General features: G+C 39.8%; 3 protein-coding genes across 4 annotated transcripts in view; 1 reads left to right on the top strand and 2 right to left on the bottom strand.

Annotated features, from left to right (window-relative positions):
* Positions 1–4,947, bottom strand: part of ttbk2a (tau tubulin kinase 2a) — a 29,313-nt gene extending 24,366 nt beyond the window's left edge. For both annotated transcript variants that reach the window (XM_088310531.1, XM_088310538.1), the window contains exon 1: positions 4,712–4,947. The gene's annotated coding sequence lies outside the window, so the exon portion shown is untranslated. The remainder of the gene's footprint in view (positions 1–4,711) is intronic.
* Positions 4,948–8,247: 3,300 nt separating this feature from the next.
* On the top strand, positions 8,248–21,186 carry tmem62 (transmembrane protein 62). Its single transcript, XM_088310519.1, has 13 exons — positions 8,248–8,804; positions 9,730–9,841; positions 9,940–10,077; positions 11,165–11,210; positions 11,350–11,491; positions 13,417–13,541; positions 13,618–13,740; positions 13,818–13,973; positions 14,673–14,832; positions 15,821–16,025; positions 16,099–16,194; positions 16,321–16,439; positions 17,422–21,186. Exons 1-13 carry the CDS (start codon positions 8,631–8,633, stop codon positions 17,758–17,760), a joined length of 1,935 nt encoding a protein of 644 aa, XP_088166645.1. The 5' UTR covers positions 8,248–8,630; the 3' UTR covers positions 17,761–21,186.
* Positions 21,187–21,977: 791 nt separating this feature from the next.
* Positions 21,978–25,814, bottom strand: LOC148342675 (uncharacterized). Its single transcript, XM_088310486.1, has 9 exons — positions 25,715–25,814; positions 24,796–24,941; positions 24,615–24,727; positions 24,345–24,492; positions 23,522–23,617; positions 23,343–23,429; positions 23,050–23,135; positions 22,798–22,981; positions 21,978–22,587 (listed from the first exon to the last, which is right to left on the bottom strand). The coding sequence occupies exons 1-9, from the start codon at positions 25,767–25,769 to the stop codon at positions 22,432–22,434; spliced, it is 1,071 nt and encodes a 356-aa protein (XP_088166612.1). The 5' UTR covers positions 25,770–25,814; the 3' UTR covers positions 21,978–22,431.
* Between the last annotated feature and the right edge of the window lie 348 nt (positions 25,815–26,162).

The raw sequence follows: 26,162 nt of genomic DNA, 5'->3' as shown, positions 1-26,162 counted from the left end.
GCGGCCGTGAAACGTGACCTTGCCCTCGACGAGGTCGCCATGCTTCAGCACGTGGATGAGACGCCACGAAGATGTATTGCCGTCTTTGAATACTTAACTGTGCTGTCTGTGTTGTGTCGCGTTCAGGAGAGTGTTGCTTTCGTCAACGATGACGACTACGAAAATAGTTCGTTCACGCCCCTTTTTTCTCATGACGATAACGAGACGATGACAATCTAAACGAGGTTCATTGATGGCGAATACATGACGTGACGTACGTGAATTTTCGTTGACGAGACGAGACCGGACGAAATTGTTAGCGTGTGGTTCGTCAGACGCTCAAAAATGATGACGTCCCTTCCTACTGTACATGTAAAGTGTCTTTCAAAAAATTGCAATGAAGCGCAACCAACCCTTCGTTTGGGCACGCCCACCAACCAGACAGCGCGCAGGGCGCATGCGCCGCACACGCATCGGAGCGCACACTAGCATAACAAAACGCGAACAAGTCTGCGGTCATTTATCTCGGCTCACACACACTGACCGGGTTTCGTTTGACGGACCATGGCGGGAGTGACACGCGCTAGGCTACTTGGTTCTGATAACAGCAAGATGTTACAAGTGAAGATGACATATGTTTGATAGTTTGTACTTGTGGTACTGTATGATAGAACAAGTAAAAGTTTTTTTTTGTTTTTTTTGCTTCAAGTGAAATAAAGCCACAACAGTTGCCAAATGAAACGTTTTGGTTCTCAGCTTGTTTTGGAGCAATGAGCATTGATTCCACTGTTACCACTTTTATCTGATTGTAATGCAAAATCCTTAATAGTCCAACAGAAAGTCTTTGCTATCGGGTGGAAACCTCGTATGCCTAGTTTGAACTAAAACGGACTAAAACCTATTTGAGTTTTCGCCGAATAAATTTACGAAAACTAGACTAAAACTTTCTTTTTTTTCCGTTTCCGTCGACTAAAACCTTTTGGAGTTTCCCTCGACTAAAACGAGACTAAAACCATCACGGATAGGAATGACTAAATGTGACGAAAACTAATAAGCATTTTCGTCCAAATGACTAAGACTAAATTCAAAATGGGAAAAAAAAAGATTTGGTAATATGACAATCTAAGTGTTCCAGTCGCACAGAGTACGTGTTTTTAACGACATCCTCTTGGATAATGGATACCATGTGTGTCTTGTTTAGTTGGCCTTGACCATAGTGTTCAATAAGGTGAACCACAGTACTCCGTCGGCTTGTTTGCAGCATCAGGTGGACATTAGTGGTAGCGCTCTAGAGTGGTTTAGATCCTACTTTGCACTTGACAGGCAGGACTTTTTGTGTTTACCTCCCACTCTGCCCAATCGTTGAATGGTGTGCCACAGGGTTGAATTTTGGGGCCACTGCCGTTTTCCATTTTATTTGCTTGTTCTAACTTTAGAAAGCATGGGATTTCCTTCCATTGGAAGGCAGATGACAGTCCAATCTGTCCTGCCAAAAAAGACGTTTCCTCTTGAAGGCCACTTTTAGAGGTTTTTTTTTTGTTGTTGTTGTTTTGTTTTAACTGTTTAAATGGTCTCACCCCAATTTACCTCTCACTTATCTACATTAATCTAACAGTTAATTTGAACAGGGAGTGGAAATAAATTTTAACAACATGAAATTTGGAATATGGCTGAAAAATGTATCACGGTCCAAGTATAAAAATTAGTCAATATGGATGATTATTTACTTATTAAAAAGATTTAAAAAATATGAATTGGGTTACAGGTAAAACTGGCAAACCTTAGTAAAATGCATCTAAAGACATTCACAATCTAATCATCTTTGGAAGCGCATGCATTTGAGTTGACCCACTGTATAAGGTCAAATTTAAAATGTGGCAGACTCGTTGTCGGCCTAAGACACTTTGATGAAACTCACAAGAGCGCACATGGCCACTTTGCGGAAATTATAATAACAGAAAAGTCATCTGTTTTTAGTCTTAATTCATGAAGACAAGTTTTCATGAAGAAGTTGCACGTAAATCTTAAGTGTGGAACTGCCATTGTGCGAGAAATCCGACACCTGGACAAATTTTGACATCAGATCCGTGAGTGTCAGACGGATTAACTCCACAAATGTGTTGCGCGAGCTTGTCCGTTGAAACAACAAGCGGCCAAAGAGGAGCACACAGCGAAAGCGACGCCAACCTCCAAGACTGCCATGAATCACACAAATCCGTAACCCCCACCATTCTCTTACCGTCGCCATGGCGACCACCCTCCAATGCCATGGGGGCTGTCAGTGTGATACAGTGCAAGCTTCAGCCACAATCGTAAATACACACTCGAATAGCAAATTAGTTTTAAATTCATTTGCACCCGAGCATATCATTCATAGTTATATTTTTATTAGATTGGGGTACCTAATGAGGTGTCCTGATAGTCTATGTGTAACTTGTTTGCATTTCAGACTGATTTAATGCAACGTTCCGGAGTACAAACATAACTGAAAATTTAAATAATCAAAGTATTTAAATAATCAAAGTGTATGTATATATATATATATATATATATATATATATATATATATATATATATATATATATATATATTATATAGATATTATATAGATATATATATTAGTGCTGTCAAGTGACTGATTTTTTTAACTAATTAATCACAAGAAATTCCATGATTAATCGCGATTAATCACGTTTTTCAATTACTATTGTTTGCGAAGCTCGTAACAGATATTGACATGAATAATATCTTGGAATTGATGCAAAATCACCAAATATGAAGAATATTTAATTCAAAGACTGTTCTAATGGCTTTCTTGGATTCTTGAATACGATGGAGACATCTTTACAGGCATTTTTCTTCGAAACATTTCTCTAAACTGCCCACAAGCGCCACACTCCAGCAGTGTTGGTTTGCAAGGCCCAGTGGTAACTTAAACACAGTGTTTTGTTCTGAGACATGCTCAAGACAGCTCACATGGCACAATATATGCAAAGCATGCAAATTATTTTTTAAGCAAATCAAACTGAGTTAAAATATTTTACTGAGTTAAAATTTTAACTCAATTTAATTTTGACAGCCCTTATATATATATATATATATATATATATATATATATATATATATATACATATATATATATATATATATATATATATATATATATATATATATATATACATATATATATATATATATATATATATATATATATATAAGACTATATATATATATATATAAGACTATATATATATATAAGACTATATATATATATATATAAGACTATATATATATATATATATATATATATATATATATATATATATATAAGGGCTGTCAAAATTAAATTGAGTTAAAATTTTAACTCAGTAAAATATTTTAACTCAGTTTGATTTGCTTAAAAAATAATTTGCATGCTTTGCATATATTGTGCCATGTGAGCTGTCTTGAGCATGTCTCAGAACAAAACACTGTGTTTAAGTTACCACTGGGCCTTGCAAACCAACACTGCTGGAGTGTGGCGCTTGTGGGCAGTTTAGAGAAATGTTTCGAAGAAAAATGCCTGTAAAGATGTCTCCATCGTATTCAAGAATCCAAGAAAGCCATTAGAACAGTCTTTGAATTAAATATTCTTCATATTTGGTGATTTTGCATCAATTCCAAGATATTATTCATGTCAATATCTGTTACGAGCTTCGCAAACAATAGTAATTGAAAAACGTGATTAATCATGGAATTTCTTGTGATTAATTAGTTAAAAAAATCAGTCACTTGACAACACTAATATATATATATATATATATATATATATATATATATATATATATATACACACACACTCTGCTTCACATCACATTTTACTTTTATACAACAAATATCATTTAGTAATTTGATTCTACACAGTTAGAAATAACATTTTATTTGAAAACATATTAAATGTAAAAATATATGTACACCAAAAACAAAATATCTAAATAAATGCAGGAGCATAATCAAAATATAGATAAACAGTAGGTACAGCAGAAAATATATAAAATATTATAAATGTGCAGCAGAACATATAGTAAACAAATAAACTATCGATCAGAATAAAATTGAATAATATTTTTAAGATAAACATGGAGTGCAATATTATTGTTTGTCCTATTGTATTATTGTTATATATATATGTACTGTCAAAAAAGAAATATGAATGAGGGTTACTGAGATTTAGCAGAAAATGTTTTTTAATTATCAAAAAAAAACACAATTGTCTGAAAAGAAATTTAGACTAACACTATGATATAAAAGCAGTAAATTCATGGGAAAATGATGAAACACTGCTGCACATGTTGATGTGGAGCCAGCATGGGGCGACCCCCTCTCCACACCCAGCATAATGCATGCATCATGCATACATGCATGATGCATGCAGCTGAGCTGACCCACGCAGGATTCGGCTGTGGCCTGAAATGGACCCACCAGCGCCCAAATCACGCGTGATTATACAATACGTCCCCATGTACACAACCACAAAGCAAAGCGAGTGGTCTGCCGTGTTTTGGGGGTGGGGGTGGACATAACGCCGCAGTGGCCGTGAACATCAACAGCAACCGATGCGTGGCAAGAATGTTGCCAAAGCAGCAAATTGACTCGAACTGGCGTGGAGACAGACGCGATCAGTCGTGGCGACACAAACAGCAACGCTGGGAGAAAATGGCGAAGCACGGGAATGCAAAATGAAGGTCTTTACCTCGCCTTGATCCGAAAACGAGCAGCCCGGGTGTGGTTAAAGAAGGGCCGCTACATCCGCGGAAATTGACGCCATCGTGGGGTGGAAACGGGAAAAGAGGGCGACGAAGGGTTCCGAATCCGCTTCTGCTGTTCGGGGTTGTCACCTCAGCATCTCTAGTGTCGGTCGATGCGGACCCGTGACGTGACTCGACGTGACGTGAAACAACGGGACATCGAACGTGCGCGGCCCCGAGGCTTCGAGCCCTCGCAACAAGCCAGCCGAGCACGCGCACGGGTGCTTTAAAAGCGCGCGTCTGCGCGCGTCGTCGTCACAACGACTTTGTGTTATTATTATTATTATAATCATTGTTATTAACGATGACACGGCTAAATATGTAGCACGCTTTCAATTTACGATTATAAATAAAAAAAATAAATACATGTGAGATAATTACCGAAAATCTGCCAGTTTGGAACGTATCCAAAATGGCGGGGGGCGGGGCGGAGGTAAAGATTGTTTCATTTGGAGAAGATGGCTCACTTGCTTAAAAGGTTAACCACCAGCCGCTTTGCTGACATTGAATTCCAGTACAGTGCACGCCCGCAGACTCGCGATTCGGCACCCGCGGATTCATCAATAGATATTTTTTCCAATACTTTTCATTAATTTTTTCATGGTTTTGGGGTGGGGGAGCCAACCCCGACTTTTAAAAATAAAAGATAGGTAGTTTAGCCGAACTGGAGCCCGTGTTGCCATGGAAACAGCCAACGGTTCAAGTTTTGATCGTTTCACTCTTTTTTTTTTGTCCCACCATTGAGAGATGTTGCTTCAGTAGGTTTGCTAAGGTGTTGTAATTACAGCTGTGTCCTTCTCGCTCTTTCAACATTCTTGCGATGATGGAGCCAAAGAGAACTCGGAGAAATCTCCTGCATGGCTCTGTTGAGTGGGCTCGGCCGTTCTGAGAAGTGAAACACTGCCCTCTGTTGTCAACTTTTTGTGAGGTGAATCCGGAGCTTTTTAAAATTTTATTTATTTATTTAGTTAGTTAGTTAGTTAGTTATGGATTTATTTATTTGTTTGTTTTTTGTTTCTTTTAAAGATTTAACCAGCCCTTCAAATATCTAGACCTGTCTTTGAGTGCATGGTGAAATAAACGTTAAACGTGAGCTAAGTGCTGTTAGCATGACGACAACAAGACAGGAAGTGGCAGTCGGACGATGACGTCAGTTAAGATGGATGTCAGTCAGCAACATGTGCCACACCCCCAGACACTTGACGCTTCCCAGGTCGTGAACTTTATATTCCTACACCATCTGGCAGATGTCGTTGAAGGTAACATGAAAAGGAGTCAGCATCACAACGGATGACAATCTGGACGAAGACAGCAGAGCAGGGTCAATCAAGTGGTTGGGAGGGGCATGTTGCCCCATGCAGCTCCGCCCCTGTGAATGGATGGTAGGGAGGGGGGAAAAGTCAAGTCAAGTCAAGTCAATTTTATTTGTATAGCCCTTAATCACAGACAGTCTCAAAGGGCTTTACATAGCCACAATCGACATCCCCGATCTTAACCCCCAGGAGGGCAAGGAAAAACTCAAAAAACCTCATTAGGGGAAAAGTGAGAAACCTTGAGAAGGGACCACAGATGGGGGAATCCCCCTTCCAGGATGACCAGGCTGCAATGGATGCCAACTGGGCAACATTTGACACATACAATGATGCTATGAGATAATATAAGAGTCAATTGAATGAAGTGGTGTAGGAAGATGACTTCAGTGGAGTGGGTCCTCATCCAGGGCCGTAATATCCATGGCAGCATATCCGAAGATGAGCCTTCGATCTTGTACCGGTCAGTTGGTGTAAATTCAGTACAGCCACTTCCAAGTGAATCGCCATCACCTAATTCGGGGAATTGGGAACAGAAAAGAAAGAACAGAAATAGCAAACAGGCCAACAAGTAGTTCAACGAAGTGCTGAAATATAAGAAAATCAGAAAAGGCGCTGCATGAAGACGACTTCGGCAGAGCAGGTCCCTTCCCGGTTCGTCAGTGCCGTAATCTTCAAAGCATGTCCCCATCACCTAATTCCCAAGCAGGGGAAGGAGGGGGCAGAAAAGAGAAGAACCGGCAGTAAACAGGCCAACAAATAATTAAATTAGATGCTAAAGTATATAAATAAATTGATCAAATGTCGCGCTGCAGGAAGACGACATCACTGGAACAGGTGCATGCCCAGTTGGTCAATGCCTTAAACTTCCTAGTGGGTCACCGTCACCTAATCCCCCAGCCGGGGGAAAAGGGGGCAGAAAAGAAAACAAAAGAAAAAAAAGCGGCAGTAAACAGGCCAACAAATATTTCAGCTAAATGCACAAGAGTATAAATGCGTCTTTAATAGTGTTTTGAACATTTCTACTGAAGTGGCGCCTCTAATATCTGAGGGTAGTGCATTCCAAAGCATTGGTGCCCGAATAGAGAACGCTCTAGAACCTGCGGACTTCTTTTTGGCTCGCGGGATCACTAAAAGACCAGCATTTTGTGAGCGAAGGTTTCGGGACGGAACATATGGTACCACGAGGAAATGATTATGAAAGGAGGGAAGGCTTGGGTACTAAGGAAGGGAAAATGCAGGTGTCTCAATTTACTCCAGTGGCTTTGTAAGGTCTATTTTATGGGTAAAATATTTGCTAGCATTTTTATTTTATTTTATTTGTCAATTTCCAAGCAGAAGAAAGTAGTGCAAAGTAAATAATCGTACAGAATGGATAACAAAAACATTTTCAAGAAAGTAAGTCTTCATCGCTGATGGTAGTAACAGTTAGCTCCTTCTTAAAAGCACAAAGTCCCCTGCTACAAATAACTAGCTTGTTAATTAGTCTGAAATGCTCCTGACTGTTTGCATGTCACAAAGAGAGTTCAGGAGTGAACATAATGTGAATTAACACCATGTAACAGGAGCTGATCTTATTCACTAATGGCAACCACAATAATAAAAAAAAATAATCGTGGCCTAATAATATCACTCCTCTACCCATTTTGAACTATAGGAATCAGGACATGAGCTGAGAGAGCAACAAGGAAAATCTACTGGAAACGTAAGTCAAAAAGGGGGTTTCAGGAAGATTTCTTTTCATAAGGCCCAAACATGAAACCTAGTGACGCCCTTGATACTCCATGCCACTAGGGAACTTAAAAAAAAAAAAAACTCAGCAACTTTGCTGCAGTGATTTTGAAAAAGAAAAGGGGCTCAATTTACCCTTCTCTCCCCATCAGGAATTACGCTATGCCAGCGCTAGGGGGTGCTGTCCCCCCATTTGAAATATTTGTAATGCCAGTTGAGCCTCTCCAGCATTGATAAAAATCATTTTCTCAGCCCCACTATCAGTCAATTCCACCTTAAGCCCCAGGAGACAGAAAAATACGGGGGCCTTTTCTGACTATATATCTGTCCCGGACTCGAGTTGTGTATAAAACATATAAATAAATAAATTTAAAAAAATCATCAGAGTGAGTCATCAATTTGTCGAGCGTTCCTCTTTCACCACATGACGATGACGTCATTACTTCCAGCCGGGTCCGTTCCCTGTTGGTGTTAGCTGACAGGCAGCTAACTAAACAAGCTAGTGACAGTTAAGCTAACTCGAGCTAAGCTACTTCCTCTCTCATCCGGCGGCCGCGGCAGCCACTCCGGGCCAGCTGGCGAAAGAACCTGATGCCCCGATGCGTCTCCCGCGGGGAGGATGGCGGCCAAACGAACGCTCTGAGCACCCACCGCCTCCTCGCTATTTGGTCCACCGTCATGTGTTAATTTGTTTCACGTTGGCGTCCTTTAGGTTAGGCGTGACAAGACGGTAGCCAGAGGTTTTTGTCCCGTGCGGGGCGGACGACGGCGGCAGCGGCAGCGGCAGCTAGTCCTCTCCCCCGTCTCTCGCCACGGCCGGAGGATGCTGAAGCTGTTCAGCGCCCTGGTTCTCGTCGGACTGGCCATGGCGTGCCTCACCTCCTGGGTGCTGGACAGCTACGACACGGCTTGGCACCCGAAACGGAGCGTCCGGGACCAGGGAAGCGCTCCTCCGTTTCCTGGAGACCAGCTGGATAACATATTCTGGTTTGTGCAGGTGAGATTCTTTTAATTCTGTCATTTATTGTTTTTTATTATTGTTACGCTTGTAATTCATATCATTGGTAAAATTGAAAACAATTCAAATACTATGAATCCAGCCCGCAAAATGTTTTTAAAATAGACTTATTTTCTTATGTCTCTTATATTTTTCTATATGGACATGATATAGAAAAAGGATGATCCGTGGATCTAATAATGGTTGTATGTATTTTATAGTAATTGCATAATCAAATAGAATTCAATACTTTTTTTGTTTGACTTTTTCAATTGGATGGACATTGTGCTCTTCTTTTGCCCGGCCGTTAGGTGGCAGTATAACGCATACATACATAAATGCATACATGGACTTGGAGAGACCCAGTAGTTCTTTTTAGAAGATAAAGAATGAATGCCTATACATATTGTAGTAGTATTGCTTGGGCTGCTTGATCATATGTGTTCAAATAAATGTTTCTTAAAATGTTATAACAGATATTACGTGTTACTCATTAGCCTATATTTGGATTTTCCCAGCACTTGTCAGCATTAAGGTGCAATAAGTCTATTTAACACTCCCAAGTTGTTGTGGCTGAGCTCTGAATGAATGGCATAAACGGGTCAGTGAGCACCAAAGTTTGTCATTGTCAGCGGAAATGTGGGTGGACTTTGCCCTCTTGTGCAACAACAACAAAACATGTTCTTCTGGCTCTCGGGTTATCATGGAACTTATCTTTTTTGCCCTCACTGCTCGCTCCCATTTGACCAAAAAAGCCAAAAATAACAACCAGGTAGCTTTTTCATCTTTTATAGCATATGCTACGTTCAAGAAGCAGTCTTGTATTTCTTTTATTTTTATTCTTTTGATTATTTTTTTTAAAAATATTTAAGAAAGGATACAGACTTCAGAAATGTACAGGTGCCACCTATGTCTGCTCTTCCAGGTGTCCGACATCCACATCAGCCGCTTCCACGACCCGAGACGAATTCCCGACTTTGAAAAGTTCTGCACCGACACCATCGAGGTGATCAAGCCGTCACTCGTGCTGGCGACAGGTATTTAAAAAAAAAAAAAAATAAATAAAAGCAAAACACTCGTCTGTCAATTCAAATGGATGGATGGATTCTTATGTTGAAATCTTGCGTTCCTTCAGGCGACCTGACTGACGCCAAAACGGAGAGCAAGGTGGGCTCCCTCCAGCACGAGGTAGAATGGCAGGCCTACCACAACATCCTCAAGAGGTCCGGCGTGATGGAGCGCACGCGTTGGATCGACATCCGGGGAAATCACGGTGACACATTACCGCCACGGAACACTTTTTGCTAGGCCTAATCGAGTCGAATTGCGATATTAAAATAAATAAATAAATATATTCAGTCTCCATGTTGCAATTGCAAGTTATTTTTGTCAAGGCCCTCGTTCCCAACAGTTGATTAGGATCACGTGGTAGCGCTGCGTTTTTAGCCCCCAAGACAGGAAATGGTTGCGCTTCTCCTCTCGTCTTGCGCTCTCTCGCTGGACGAGCGCTTGGTCGTAGTGAAACCAGATCTCCGCGCACAAATGAGGAAGGGACATCCTGTCCTTTTATACCGCAATTAGGGTTGATATCTTTGCTGTAATGTGAGCTTGTCTCCTTTGTCGGATGAAACGAGTCTCATCAACGACAAGCTCTTTCCCATCACGGGCTGTTTTTGTTTTGAACAAGTCCTAAGATGGAAGACTACTTTTATGAAGCGATATGTTATTTATTATAACAGTGGTGTGTTTTTGTTGTTTCCATCTGTTTGGCCTCCACAAATCAGGAAGTCGCCTGCTACTTGTCTGACTAAACAGATTAAAAACAATTTGTTAGCCTAGTAGCATAGCTGCTTAATCATATTTAAATGTTTTCGGGGAAACAAGAATTTTTTTTTTTTTGAGCAAAATCATTGGGTGTATTTTATGGAAACTAAATAAAAAAATGAGAAATTATTATTGTAAATATTATATATTAATTATTAAAATATTATGCAAGTAGGCAAACAAAATATTTAATGAAACTGTTATTTTTGTTTTGTTCTCAGAGGACCCAAAACAGCAACGTACTTAATGAGCCATTTACATTATCTGGGCTGCAAAAAAAAAAATTAACTTTTTTTTTTTTTTTTCAGATTATTTTTTAATCCTTATTTATTTACATGTTATTTTTGTCCCCGTACATTTATTTTATTTTAATCATTTTTTTACAATGTGCATTTATTATTGATCTGTTTTTCTATATAAAACATAAACTGATAGTTGCAATTTCTTTGAGATTCATAATGAGTTGGCCAGTCCAAATAGCTCAATATGTGTCAGTATCCAAATGATGAAATTACTGTTTGTCTTCTTTTGTCCAGATGCCTTCAACATCATGTCGCTTGACAGTGTCAACAACTATTACCGGTTGGTATGAGCATCATTTCACTTGAAAAGTGCGCAACACGCTTTTGGATTAAATGGGGTCTGGCGGCTGTTAGAATTGAGGCCACGGTTTGAAGAAATACCATTTTAAATGTCAGATGTGTTCCTTTGTGCTCTTTAGGAAATACTCGGCCAATCAGAAGGTGGGCTCCTTCCATTACGTGCACTCCACTCCGTTCGGAAACTACTCCTTCGTGTGTGCCGATGCCACGCTGACGCCGGGGCCCAAGAGGCCGTACAATTTCTTCGGGATTCTCAATCAGGTGGGCTCCAGCAATCCCACATGAAATACGACAATCATTGCATCAAATTGCTTTGAGTTACATTTTTTTTTTTTTTACATTTTACACATTATAAGCAAGGTTATGAGAGTTAACGAAAGACAACAAAATAACTAAAAATGTCACAAAGGAAATAAAATAAAAACAAAATTGATTTAAAAAAAAAACTATCTTATGTATGTAAAATTAATATTGCAAAAATGTCAAATTAAAACTAAGAAAAAATCCAAAAGTATTTCAACCCTTCTTTAGAGCCAGTGTGGAATGTGAGGATGGCGACCCCAACTGGACAAAATGTATACATACATCTAATGTGCACATTTTTTATTGCAGGCTCATGTGAACCACAATGGTATTTCTTAGGGGTGTGCATCTCTCCTTTAAAGACGGTTCGATACGCATCTCGATACATGGGGTGCGGTTCTATTCAAGGACGGTTGGGTTTTAAAGTGGAACGATTCCATTCGGTTCAATTCTGTATGATTGCGGTTCGATTCGGTATGATTGCGGTTCGATTCGGTTTGAATTAGTGTCGAGCTGGCGCGATTATTTGATCAACTTTCCATGATCTAATTAATTGATAATCATTTTGATATGATTAATAGCCCAAATACCTTAATTTAAAAATATCCAAATTCTTGGAATTAGCACATTTACTTTTAGTTCGGAAAGCGGGATCAAATGCAAATGGCTGTCGACCAGTTCAGATTGTACCACACGCCCGCGACCTTTGTGACGATAAGCGGTTCAAACATTTTTTTATTTTATTTTTGGGGGTCATTTTTTTTTTGTAATTTATAGAACAAACCAGTAACTGAATCATAATTTGGACAATGCGGATGAATGTCCTGTTTCAAAAGAAAAAGATGGAAATTAAAACATAGGTTCACGCAATAATCCATTGTTTAGTTGCAGCTCTAATTCAGTGGCATTACGGATCAATTTCATATTGCACAACTCAGTTATAGGGTATGATGCAATGACCTTCTTGTTAACTCATTCAATCCAAGACATACGTATATGTTTTCAAAAATTTAGTCCCCCTCCCAAAGACGTATTTATACGTCTTTGCCCTTTTTTTTTTTTAAACATCATAGCCCCGTGTTTTTATAGCATTAGAACACAATATTCTGTTGGCCTCGAAAAAAATCAGTCAAAATCTAGAAAAACGATGGAATTAAGGGGTTTCCGCTAGTGAAAATTTCTGGGATTAAACGAGTTAAAAGTAGACACTTTAAAACTGGCAATAACTTTTCAGCACTGTAAGCATGACATTTCCTTTTGAGGAAAGTAATTACAGACTAGAAAAAGTACATTTGTATTATTTTGTCACATTTATTAACATGTAACAGATCTCCAAAGCCCAAAATATTCACATTAATTCTATGCAATTTAACAATAGATCTGTGACGACTCAGATTGAGGCACAACCAGCTGTCCTTTGACTTCAACCTTGACTTGGTTGTTGTTACACACACTTGTTAGTGAAATGCTGTCTAATGTTTTTATCATGTGACGAAAGTATAGTCGTGCATCGTTAATAATAAACCGGGTTATTGAAGTTATTACCTTCCCTCTCCCTGATTTGTTGGCGAGTTTCGATCAAAAGAAATCCTGTAGGTTTGCGTCTTTTTCTGTACGTGTGTTATTGTTAGCCATGCCTGATTGCTCGTGAAATCCATGCCTCCTCACCGAATGAGTGCGTCGATTCGTCGTACGACTTGTGTATTTCAACGCCGTTTTACAGTCTTTGCTTATGGCGACACTTATATCCAGATCTCCATTCTTTTTATAAAATTCGAATTTCTTCCATACTTTGCATTTTAAACTTGCCGGGGCGTTGTGAATCTCTGAATCGGTTTTTCGTTGCACCCCTAGTATTTATAACTAATACGTTGTCTGCGCAGACTCAGATGGACATGCTGGATGCGTTCAGGGCCGAGAGTCTTAAAAGCAACCAGTCAGTCTGGTTCGGCCACTACACCACCTCCACTATTGTGTCACCATCTCCGGGCGTGCGGGAGCTGATGAGGTGAGCGTCCATTTTGAAACGCCTCTTCTTTACATGTTCACCATCTTGGCTCATTGCTTTGTCATGCGTCTGTTAGGTCAGCCGTGGCCTACCTGTGCGGCCACCTGCACACGCTGGGGGGCCTGATGCCCATCCTGCACAGTCGGCATCGTCACGGCACCCTGGAGCTGGAGCTGGGCGACTGGATGGACAACCGCAGGTAAGGACGATACCATCTCTCGTCATCCAGTTGAGAAATTCCTAAAAATAGAAGAAAGAACTGTTCTCTTCGAGCAGGTACCGGGTTCTGGCTTTTGACCATGACCTGCTGAGTTTCTCCGACTTGAGGTTTGAAAAATGGCCGGCATTGGTCATCACCAACCCCAAAGATGCGCAATACCTGCATCCGGACCTGGAACCTTTGGACCGCATACGGAGGTCCACGCACATCCGGTAGGCTCTTCCACGTAATCTTTGTAGAGATTTAATAAGTTTCTTTCACAATAAACCTAAAGGCTTATGCCATTTATTCATATCGTTTTGCTTCAATTTTTGTATTTTTATTTTATTTTTAGTAATCCATTTGTATGAATGTATTAAGAATGCGTCTTTTTTTATTTTTAATAATTTAAGAAATGGATTACTTTTTAAAATCACTTATTAGGATAATGTACTTTTATTTTATTTTTATTATTTGTTATTAATTTATTTCAATTTATTGTATCCTATTTTACAATATTAATATAATTACATTTATTTTTAAAATGATTGTATCGTAATTTATATAACTCCTGCATGGTCTTTACTTAGTTTTTTTTAAAGTTATTGTATCCATTTTCAATTTAAACATCAGACTATGTTTTTAATGTCAGTGTATTTGAATATTTAAATTAAAAAATATTATATTTTATATTAATGTATTGAAAATTTTTATTTGAAATTAGCTTTTTTTTATTAATTGATTTTAATCTATTTGAACAATTGCACTGTCCCGAAGCATGTTTTTCACACTGACTTAAAAAATGTCTTTCCGTTTTTTCTAGTTCATCAGATTTTTTAGATATTTTAATTTGTTAAGTTTAGCCTATGTTTGCGCAACACGGATTTTGCCATCCGTTGTCAATTACAATGTAATGTCATGTCTCTTAACAGGATTCTCGCCTTCTCTGAGGCCGCCATCACGGTGGTGCGCGTCACTTTGGATGGCGAGGCGCTGGGTGAATGCCGCCCTGCTGGTGGCCCCCTGTACGTGCTGCCCTGGGACCCGTCGCGATATCTCACCGGGCTACACACAATCCGAGTAGAGGTGGAGGTCAGTCAACATCACGACATCAAGTGGTTTCACCATAGAGAGCATCACAAGGATCACCATAAAATAGTATAGCGATGGTTAAGAGAAAAAGTGAGAAGATAACCATAGAATAGGAAATGGTTAAAAAATTTCTATACAATCCAAAAATAGTAAGCATAATTATCTTGGCTATTGGTAATATTTATTTCTTACAAAAAAAATGCATTCACAAATATTCAAACGTAAATCAGGGGGAAAATTATATTAGAAAAAAAAATCTAAAATTATTACATTGCAAAAAAACTAAAATTACAAAGTTACATAAATACTTAAAAAATGAAAAAAAAATGTTGGTGAAAGTAAAAATATGCAAATATTGGCAAAATAGGAAAATATAAATTGGAATAATAAAACATTTAATGACTAAAAGTACGAACAATGTAAAAAACAAAAAATATTAAACAAATGGTAAACAATTTGGGACAAAAAAAAATCCACCTCAAAAAATGGACAAAAAAAATTACACAAATCGTTCAACAATAATACTACATGGATAAATAAGTAAATACTTGAAAACAAAAACATGGAAATAATTAAGAAAAATAAGCAAACAAAAAAACCTGAACATTTTAGACGCTATACATATATATATATATATATATATATACATATATATATATATATATATATATAAAACAAAGATATAATGGATATAAACACGAAAATAATTGACAAAAACATGAAATGAAATATTAGATGTGATGGACAAAATCTTAATAACAGAAATATTGGATGCAAAAAATATTGCATGGAAAATATAGAAATGCTAGAGAAAAATGCAACTATATAAAAAAGAAATATTAAAATACAAAATATAAAAATTTGACGAATACAAAATATTAGAAAATAATAAGCGATGAACGCTACATGAACACTGTAAAAAAATGTTTGGCGGAAATTGTACACTTCAGTCATCAATTTATTATTATTTTTTTTTCTGTCGAGCCAGGACTCGTTGGGCCGCACCAGTGCGCGGGAGCAGCACTTCTCGCTAGCCGGGGACGGCGTGACCCCGAGCTTCGGTTTAGCGCCGTCCTTCATCCTGTTGACGGATCATTATGTGGTGGGCCGGACAATATTTGCGCTCACCATGCTGCTCAACGTGGGCTTGCTGGTGTCCTTCAGGTTCAAGCGCCACTTCCCGTCTGGTCGAGGTGAGATCCCAGCGCTTCCCACTGTATCGTTAAGAGCATCACATGCGCTTGATTGAATGTGCGCTCTCCGCAGGGTGGTCCTCGCAAGTTTGCATGTCGCTGCGGCTGGTCAGTAAGGTGGACTCCTTCTTCTACTCCCTGCTACTCTTCAACCTGTGCACGGCTTTAGGTAAAGACATCTCCCGGGTTCCTACCAAACCAATGGGAGCAAAGCAGGAAGTAGAACCTTGCTTGTTAGCAACTGCTAATGTTCTGATGCTAACGTGAGCGTTGTGGTTGTGATTCCCGCCCTCAGGCCCGTGGTTCATCGGCGAGCTGATTGACGGCCACAGCGGCGCCTGCTTCGCCTTCGGGGTGTTTATCAACGGACACTTCCTGGAAGGCAGCCTGACGTATGTGGTGGGCGTTATTCAGGTGAGCCGGGATTCGAACCCAGAACTCTGAGACAGATGTGCTAAACAGGAGTCCTCAGTGCGTCCTCCATGCGCCGAAAACGATACAAAACACATTAAGTTCCATTTGCAGTATGTCACATGAATAATAAAAATAAACATCTTCAAATTAGAACACATTTATACGACAAAATAAATGCATTTTATATATAAAAACGACATTTAAACCAAAATTAATACATTAAATATCATGAGAAAAGAATAAAAAAAAGCAATCTTTGTGTGTATTTTTTACAATGCAAAGTGTATCATGTGGATCGTAAAAATAGCCCCTTTCCCAAATTGCTTTTATCAATGAAGTAATTATTGAAATCAGAGAATAAATAAACAATAAAATTATTTGAGAATATTAAAACATTAGCAAAGATGGAGTTCCGCATCACAATTTTCATTTGGTACCATATAAAAGCAAAACTTAAAAATAGCTCAATTATATGTTTTTAAAATCTGCAAGGCGGACATGCTAACCGCAGTTTCACTGTGCTACCCTTCAATTAAGTAAATTAGAAAATCCACACTAAAAAAGGCAAGCCATTATCTTATACATTGAGGAAAAAAACATCCAAATGAATTGTTTCAAAAAAATCTTTAGTATAATGTAAACATAAACATACAAGATTTAAAATAATGTACTTTTTAAAATCGAGAAAAATTCAAACCACAGACCTCCTTATTATTTCTTTTTTATTATTTTGTTTTCCAAACATTGTGGAAAACTCCATCTCAAATTGGACTGACTGTAATGCTCCTTATTTTGGAGTCAGCCAGCCCTCCCATAAATGTCGGCTCACGATGTTGCTGCTTGCTTTCAACTGGACCATCCGATCCGATTCCGGCCTCCCTCCATTGGCTGCCGGTGGAAGAATTATATCTGGAAATAATCTCCGCAAAATTAGTTTCCATTTTGCTGACCCTCGCTCTTCAAAATCTCACCCCTGTCACAGCTGTTGTTCTTCAACATGCCGCTCACCTTGTACCTGTGCTGGAGCCTCCACCAGCGTTGCCACGGCAACACCTTCCGCTTGCTGCTGCTGCGCCCGGGCTGCCGCTGGCGGTGCCTGGCGATGCACCTGCTCATGTCGCTGCTGCTGGCCTGGCAGGTGCACTCGTGCTACTTCCTGCTGGAGACGTACGGCCTTTTGGCCTTCCTGCTATCGCCCGTGCGCACGTGGGCGCTGGGCCTGAGCCTGGTGCTGGTCTACCGCGCTTGGACCTGCCCCATGCCTTCCTGGAGCTTGGTGGCGGGCGGCGGAAACGGCAAGAGCGTCTCGCCGTCCTCCTGACAGTAAATTCCCACTCTCGCCGCAATCACCGTTCACCTCCGTATTATTTACTGCATTATGCATGTTTTCAAGTGTAAAGCACCAATGAGCACATTTCTGTGCCGCGGCGTACACCAGTGGTTCTCAAACTAAGGTCTCGGGTCCCCGAGAATCTGGTTGCCGAAGCTCCGGGTTCTGCAAAATACAATTTTGCCTGGCGATACAAGTTTAATTCATTCCGGCCAACAAAAACAACGGCAACATTTTGTAATGTGTTTTTTTTTAATACGCCAAATAGCACTCGAGGATATACTTGATGATGATTGAATCAAAACAGTGAAAGAGAATGTAAAAATAGAAACAGTTTATGCATCACGATTTAATGCAATTCAATTTCTTGGCCACTGGGGGGCACTTTTTAAACAATCATACAGATAGAAATGAAGGAGAGTCAGCCTTACTCACAATGACTCAATTAGCTGCAATATTGTTCGCCGTCTTTCACACAAGTTGAAGATTAGATGTGACAACGTGAGCATTTATGCTAATCGTTAGCCCGCCTATGGCGTTTTCCAATATGTGTTAAAATTATGCTAGCGGAGGCATTTCTTAAGCAACGTTGTTTGGTTGGCTGATGTAATTCTCTTGTACCAATAACAGGTATCAGTATCGGGCCAATACCCGGCCTTATCTCAAGGGTATCGGTCCTGAAAACGGCACCCGATATCAGTATTGGGGCTGTTTCACAATCGGGAACTTAGACATCTGAAAGATACCCATTAAGATGTTATTTCTCAAAGTATATGTAAAGAAATTGATTATTGGGAAATATAGGTCAATCTGTTGCTTTTTTTTTTGGAGGGGGGCGGGGGGATTTCCTGTATGAAAAGTGTTGGTGGTATCGGTGCTTGGTATCGGTGACTGTCAAGAGTAGCGTACTGGTATCGGTCTGGAAAAAAAAAGTGGTATTGAACATCCCTAGTGTAAGAGAAAACGTCTACTGGGAGTGGCATTAAAAAGCTTGAAGATTATTTTTTTTTTTTATGGGGGGAAGAAGAATTGTTCAGTAATTGCCAAATTGCTGGTTATACTCACTGCCACCATACAACGCTCGTGTCACAAATTTGCACTGACAAATCAAAGCCCAAAAAAAAAAAAAAAAAACACAAGTTGCGTTTCTCATATCTCAAGGCACCAAAAGAGAAAAAAATCCCCCCCCCCTCCCCCCCAAAAAAGCAAAAACAATTATCGCGTTAACTCCCCGAATGTGCTGGATGTGTTGGGAAGGCGAACTGATCCATTATTTGCAGAAAACTCACCTGTTTGCTTTTTGTGACTTTATTCTCACAACATTGTGAATTTCTATCGCCAAATTCTTGAAATGCAGAAATTTGTTAGCCTGACATAACTATTTTTTTTCCATTGACAATAGTCAACTTTTTAATCCCGGCATTCCATGTTTAATTGGGATTTGGATATTGAGGCGATCCTTGGAAAAAAAAAAAAAAATCTCTCCTGTAATGAGACCCTGGACTACAAATAGTTTGAGAAGACCTGGTGTACACAAGTGGAAAAAAAGAGTCACCCATGAGCTGTTGTGATTTTGTTTACTTGTGCACTTTGTTTTTCAAAGTGCTGCCTTCTCATCGCCACTGCCAAAGGACTGCAAATAACGAAAAGCATTAACTTCTTGTCCGCCACAAATAAAATGGGAGAATCGTAGACTCGGAAATGTTGCGAGTGTTTCCAAAAGAGACAAAAAATATTAGGTTTGGTACAAACTATATTTTCTGACATTTTTATGAAAATGCATGTTAAGTTGCCTGAAGAATTCAAATTGTCTTCAGGATTACGAAGAATGTATGTAGAACGTATGTTATGTTTATGCTCTTAAAAATGTGTTCTTTGGATTTAATGAAGGTTAAATGTTCTTCGGTAGAAACTATGAATTATTCAGTGTTGCATAAAAATCGTGCATGAGGTTAATTAAGAAATAAATTGGCTTGAATGTTAAAAAAAAGATTTTAGGTTCATTACATACTAAATTTTCAGATATTTTTACGAAAATGTTTACTATGTTAAGTTCATTGAAGAATCTGCGTAAATTGTCTTCATGGGTTACGGAGTACGTACGTCAGGATCACTTCAAAGAATTTTGTCAAAAATATGTGTTGGGTTCACCGAAAACATTTTAATGACCGTTTACAAAAACACACTTTCACGTTCGCTTGTGACTCCAAATTATTTTTTAGCCTTTTTGAAACCATGTCGGACAAAACCCACAAAAGTTTTATTTATTTATTTATTTTTTAAACACAAATGCTCATCATCCAGACATTAAAAATAATTGTTTTGATGTTTGCATCATATTTTCCCTTCAATGTCGTCCAGCCCTCGGCTAACCGACCGACCTGACGTATACGCGAGTGATGTGTTCACTGGCACTCGGCGAAAACGCTTCTTCCGACGTTTTGCTATCATATCAACACTGAGCTATTGGGATTCTCAGGAAAGCGAGTGTTTGGACACAATCAAATCACACGTAGTGTTTTAGGACATTTTTATATTGCGCAGTAGCTCGGAACAAAAATAACACAACATCCATGGAAAATCAACGCGTGGTGGCTTTAAATAATGAAAAAAAAAAAAAGAATGTGATATAGCTGTGAAATTAACCTCTATGCCATTTTTATTTGATTGATAATATGATCTACCGACAGTACCAACATGATTAAAAGGCACCCCATTTTGCAAAAAAAAAAAAAAAAAAAGGACAATTACTCATAGTGTGCTTTTTTTTTTTTCCCTCAGCAACACTCATTTCACCGCATCCGGTATTGCATAAAAAGCCCTCCATGTACCATGCATCATTTAATGATATTGTGTGTTAGCCCTGCCCCATTCCTTTCCCATTTCACTACATCCGGCACTGAAAAAAAAAAGAAAACAGAATGTGAAGACTGCATTTGTGAATAATCGATTATTCCTTTCAGCACCACCCATTTCACTGTATTCAGTACTGGAAGGTGATTTATGAATTAATTGAACCCAACATGTATCTTGGGCCAGTTTATATAACCACTGAAATGACACATTACGTTAAGTCTAATGCAGGGTGACTGCTGAACATCTGCTTCGAGGCGACAGGTGTACCTAATGAAACGTCCTGTGCGACATACAACTGAGCGATCTTGCACTTCGTATATTTCACAACCCCATTTGGAAGCGCGCGTCTGAGGTGTCAAATGAAGTGTTTACGGGCGACCACTGATGACATCATCACGCGACTGTTGTCTCTGTTGCGTATCGTGGATGTCACATGACCACATACAATTATTTGTATCTTTCACATGCAAAAATGAAGGAGGGTGTTTTGAATGGAAAAGGGAGCAATCGCTTTTTTTTATGAATGGTTTATAGTGCTGTGGATTAAAAATGTTCAATACAGACGTTGTCATCGTGTTGTTAATGGTTTAGTCAGTGGGAGATCTAAGAGACGTTTTGCTTGTCGAGGTTTGCCCCTTTCTTCATGGCGCACAAGCGAGGGGGAGAAAACGAGGACAAGTTTCAGTCTCCGTCGATGTTTGCGAAATAAATTGGCAAGTTTGCGTTTGTAAACATTGGAGATAATTTCAAGCTGACAATGCTCCAAATATTTTTTTTTGCATAAACTCTGAAACGTGCTATCGTAAACGTGGAAGCCAAATGTGTTGTCAATAAATTCAGCGTATGTTTTTTTTGGAAACTCTGAAAATAAAAGGAGTTAATTGAACATTTATCAGAAACAGACCATTTGGAGTTGTCATTTTGATTCCTGTTTTCTTGGGGAACGCTCACACCTCATTGAAATTTGATGTACGTTTTTTTTGTAGAAGTGAAAACGCTTAATTTGTCAACGAACTTTCGTAAAGAGTCACTATTGTGGAATTTGGTTAAAAAAAATCCAATCTTCCTTCCGTACAGATCTAAAATTGCACGTGATATTGACAAAGATGAAAACCAAGATAATTTTCACTGCCATTGGAGTTGGTTTTAGATTTTCCGTCATTAACGAACATGTTATTTGATTTCAATGAATAAATTACAGCAAACGGACCCTTTAAGCCCGGGCTGGGCAAACCTTTTGATTGGCGGGCCACAATGGGTGAAAAAAAATAATTTTAAATGAAAGTGAACAAAAGCATTACAACAATATATGTGTCTTTGAAAACAGTATTTAGAAAAACATTAACAATTACTCATTTTATATTGCTGTTTATTAGACTAGGATGGAGAAACAAGTTGAACATACAATGGTGAAATTAGCCTCCCTCTGTCATGCTGTTGAGAAGATCGCCTTAAGGGCTTCACATTTTCAGTCAGAAAATCGCTTAATTCTAAACATTGGTACAGATGAAAAGTACTCTCCAAAAAGTGCCGTTAACAAATCTACAAAGAGCGGATGCAATTCACATTCACATGAAACAAATTTAGATGACGTTCATACAATGGATAGATAAGTGAAGAAATAAAATGGAGCTAATATTAACCTTCAACAAACTTAATGTATATACGGCAAAGGTCATTATACGTCAAGTCATTCAGGCTTGTGGTCAAGTATTCATTAGTGACATAGACAGTGACATATGCTCGTTAATGTTTAGCAGTCAGGTGTCGACGCTAAATGATATCCGGACAGGAAGTGGTGAGATGTCACTTCTGCCACATCTGCTTGACATCTATCAGCGTCACGTCGCCTTCCACTTCCACGTGGGTGATCTTGTCTAGGGCGACTCGGTACTGGTAGCCAAACTGGACACGGCCGTTGACGGTCACGTGGAAAGAGTTCGCATTGCACCGGATGGTCATCTAAACGACAATGAGCAAAATGTCGGCTTTTCGAACGGTAAAGTTTCAGAGCAAAAGAGCGGATTTCAATAAAGCGAACATGCCCACTTGACACAGAAAGGTCGAAGCCAAGATTCAAACACATTTCCTCATGCTTCCCACCATTAAACATTTACGGTCAGAATATCATCGGAATGCAGATGGGTGTAGAATTGACCGTGCTTCCTGTACCTCAAACAACTTGCCGGGTGCAAAGGGGAACGAGTCCAGCTGACGCTCCTCCAACTTCCAGTCCCACTTATCAGTCAGAAGAGAGTTGCGCTCAAAAACATTCACATCGCCACTCCAGTTGAAGCGAGGGTTCAGATGCAGCGGCACCTGTTTGAAATCCCGGATGAGCAGGTCAACAGCAAACCTGCAACACGAACGCAAAAATGTGTCGTCATGGCAACATCCTTATTTGCTGGGAATGTGGCCAAGTACCGTTCGGGGTTCTCATGGACCCGGCCTCTGACGATGAGGGTGCTGCCCACCCTGAGACCTCCAACCAGCTCCCCAATTTGAGTCTCCTGCAATGCGGGAAGGAAATTTTACGTAAATGCTAACGAGCTAACAACGAGAAATGATGTGGGATGAGAAATCGGCTGAAAGTGCATCAGTGCCGTCTTCTATGTCACATTACCGCTTTAGTTTGACTGGGTCGAAATTTTTTTTAATCAATGTTAATGCTTGACTGCATCTGCATTACATAAGAAAATTAAAAAAATGCAACACACCCTGACAGCGTTCATATTCAGTAGGATTGCGCATGTGACGTCGTCTGTTGATTGGAGATCGGCCACGGTCCCATTGTCCTCTGGTGTCTTGATTTATTAAAAAATAGTCAAAGAAAAAAAGAAAAGTTAGCGTCATGTCATTACATGACTTTTGGTCAGTGTCAGAGGCGATCACTCACAGCCTCGACCTTTCCCGTGGCGACCATCTTGGTGACAAGCTCCAGCGCCAGTTGGTCAATCTCCTCCAACACTTGAGTGCGGTTCGGCACCACCACCTGAAACCCAAGTGTGATTAGCTTAGCATCGGCTATCGCTTGTGATTAGCTTAGCATCGGCTATCGCTTGTGATCAGCTTAGCATCGGCTATCGCTTGTGATCAGCTTAGCATCGGCTATCGCTTGTGATGAGCTTAGCATCGGCTATCGCTTGTGATCAGCTTAGCATCGGCTATCGCTACTTATTAGCTTAGCATCGGGTACATCGCTTTAGATTAGCTGAGCATCGGCCATCGCTCGTGATTAGCTTAGCATCGGCTATCGCTACTTATTAGCTTAGCATCGGGTATATCGCTTTAGATTAGCTTAGCATCGGCTATCGCTTGTGATTAGCTTAGCATTGGGTATATAACTTGTGATTAGCTTAGCATCGGGTATATAACTTGTGATTAGCTTAGCAGCGGCTATCAGTTGTGACTATTTTAGCTCGTGATTAGCTTAGCATCGGCTATCACTACTTATTAGCTTAGCATCGGCTATCGCTTGTGATTAGCTTAGCATCGGGTATATAACTTGTGATTAGCTTAGCAGCGGCTATCGCTTGTGATTAGCTTAGCATCGGGTATCAGTTGTGACTATCTTAGCATCGGTTAACTGCGCATCGTTCAGTCATTGGCAGAATTTTTCAAAAGAATTTTTCAAAACATGGTCTGATTTTTTTAAACCTGACTGACTGATGGCAACAATCTTGCTAATTTTATCACTTTTCTTCAAGAATGCCCCTCACCATGGAATCGCGCTTGCAGATGTAGTACGCCATGGTCCTGTTACAGTCGTAGTCGAACCAGAGACCCCCACTTTTGGTCACCATGGCAGCACAGTTTGCACCAAACTTGCCGTTGCCATAGTTGTTAGGTTGCTTGTCCCCCCAGTTCCTGATCCACAGAAAAAGCGCCTTTCACTCTTATGTCATCTTTTTGCCTTTTGAAATCTACCTAGCAACAAATGAACAGGAAGAGGAATCTGTCCATTTGCGTGCTTTCATACTGCGACTTACGCCAACAAATCATTGAAAAGACTTCCATCAGTCCACTTCCACTGTCCCTCCGTCTCCTCGTCCGTCAGGCCCAGCCAGGCCTTGTCCTGTTTCAATGTTGTCTTCAGCCATTCCTACAAGAAATCATACAACACACAACTAAATAGTAGACGTGGATGAGATGGAGGTGGGATCATGTGACCTTCTCGTCGTCGTCCACAACGCTCGTCAGATTGCTGTCCTGTGACAAACAGGAGACATTCGCCTCCTTCCATGTCTTAGTGTCTTCGGAGATGTAGTAACACTTGTCGTCGCGCTCCAGCCAGCCTTTCGGACACTCACACTGGCCTGGAAAGAAAACCAGCAAAAACAAGAAACTTGACCAAAACTAGTATGCTTGACCTTTCAGCACGGAGGACCAAAAATTAAGTCTTGTGGTAATTTGCTCAGGCCTCTTGTTCTGCTGTGCATCCTGACATCTGATTTGACTTTGATAGGAAAATGGCAGATCGCTATTTCATAATGTGCAGCAAGGCGAGGGTCAAAATGTAATTAATTAATGTTGAAAATACTGAAATACTCCACGACACAGTATCCAAAGATCAAAAATGTTTCCAAAACTCGTCACAATGACTGCCAACGTCGTTGTAGTTTTATTCTTGTCCACGTGGTGTCACTGTTCACGTGTGCGTCTGTGTATTTTTTTCCCTTGTTGAATTAGTCACTTTGTACTATTCAAATGGTCACCAAGAAAAATTCAATGATTTTCAAGCACTTTCAATTGAATATACCACACACTAAAACGCTTCACATTAAAGTCAGTAGCAAAATATTCCACGTCACGTGACGTACGCGTTAAAGTAAGTTCAGCCTGTATGAATTATTAAAGGAATACAAATAAATTAAAAGTCCCATTTATAAGTCGTTCGTTTTGAATAGGTAACTAAAAATAGGCAACTACACGACCCAAATCCCCCCAAAAGGTTCAAGGCCACGAACATTCTGAAAGGCTTCGCATATTCATTACATTTTTAATTGCTCAAACCTTTGCTTACAACAACAGCCACAAAAAAAAGGAAAACTCAATGTGTATGATCTAAATAAATGTTGTAAAATCTCACCATGACCCAGAAGGAGACCCAACAGGAGAAGGAGTAAAGCTTTGCGTCGACACATCTTCAAGTCTCAGGCCAGTGGCCAAAGCTCCGTGGACGTCCCGACCGAGTGACTTCGGCGAGGACCTGCTGCACCTCAACTGCAACGTTGGGGCAACGAATGAGCAGCAAGCAACAAGCGTCGACGCAAAGGACGCAAAGGAAGACGACGGCGTCACTGAAACACGGCGATGGCGTACACTCGTTTTATTCAAGGCGTTTGGATAAAAAACGTAAAAAAAAACGCATGCCTTAAAAGGCCTCCACGTTTTGTACTCGTAAAATGCGAACAACTGAATTACGTTCACCATAAAATGGATCAAAGAATGTGAGAATGAGAATTAGTTCAATTTCACAATTCGTTTTTTACAGCGTAGACAAGTGAATGGATCGACAGGTTGACAGCCGTAATGAA

This window comes from Idiotropiscis lumnitzeri, chromosome 1 (genome assembly GCF_059441095.1).
Source record: "Idiotropiscis lumnitzeri isolate Australia: NSW breed Sydney's pygmy pipehorse chromosome 1, RoL_Ilum_1.0, whole genome shotgun sequence".
NCBI classification, from domain to species: domain Eukaryota; kingdom Metazoa; phylum Chordata; class Actinopteri; order Syngnathiformes; family Syngnathidae; genus Idiotropiscis; species Idiotropiscis lumnitzeri.
Note: the sequence above shows the minus strand (reverse complement) of the source record. Positions and strands in the feature narration are given on the sequence as shown.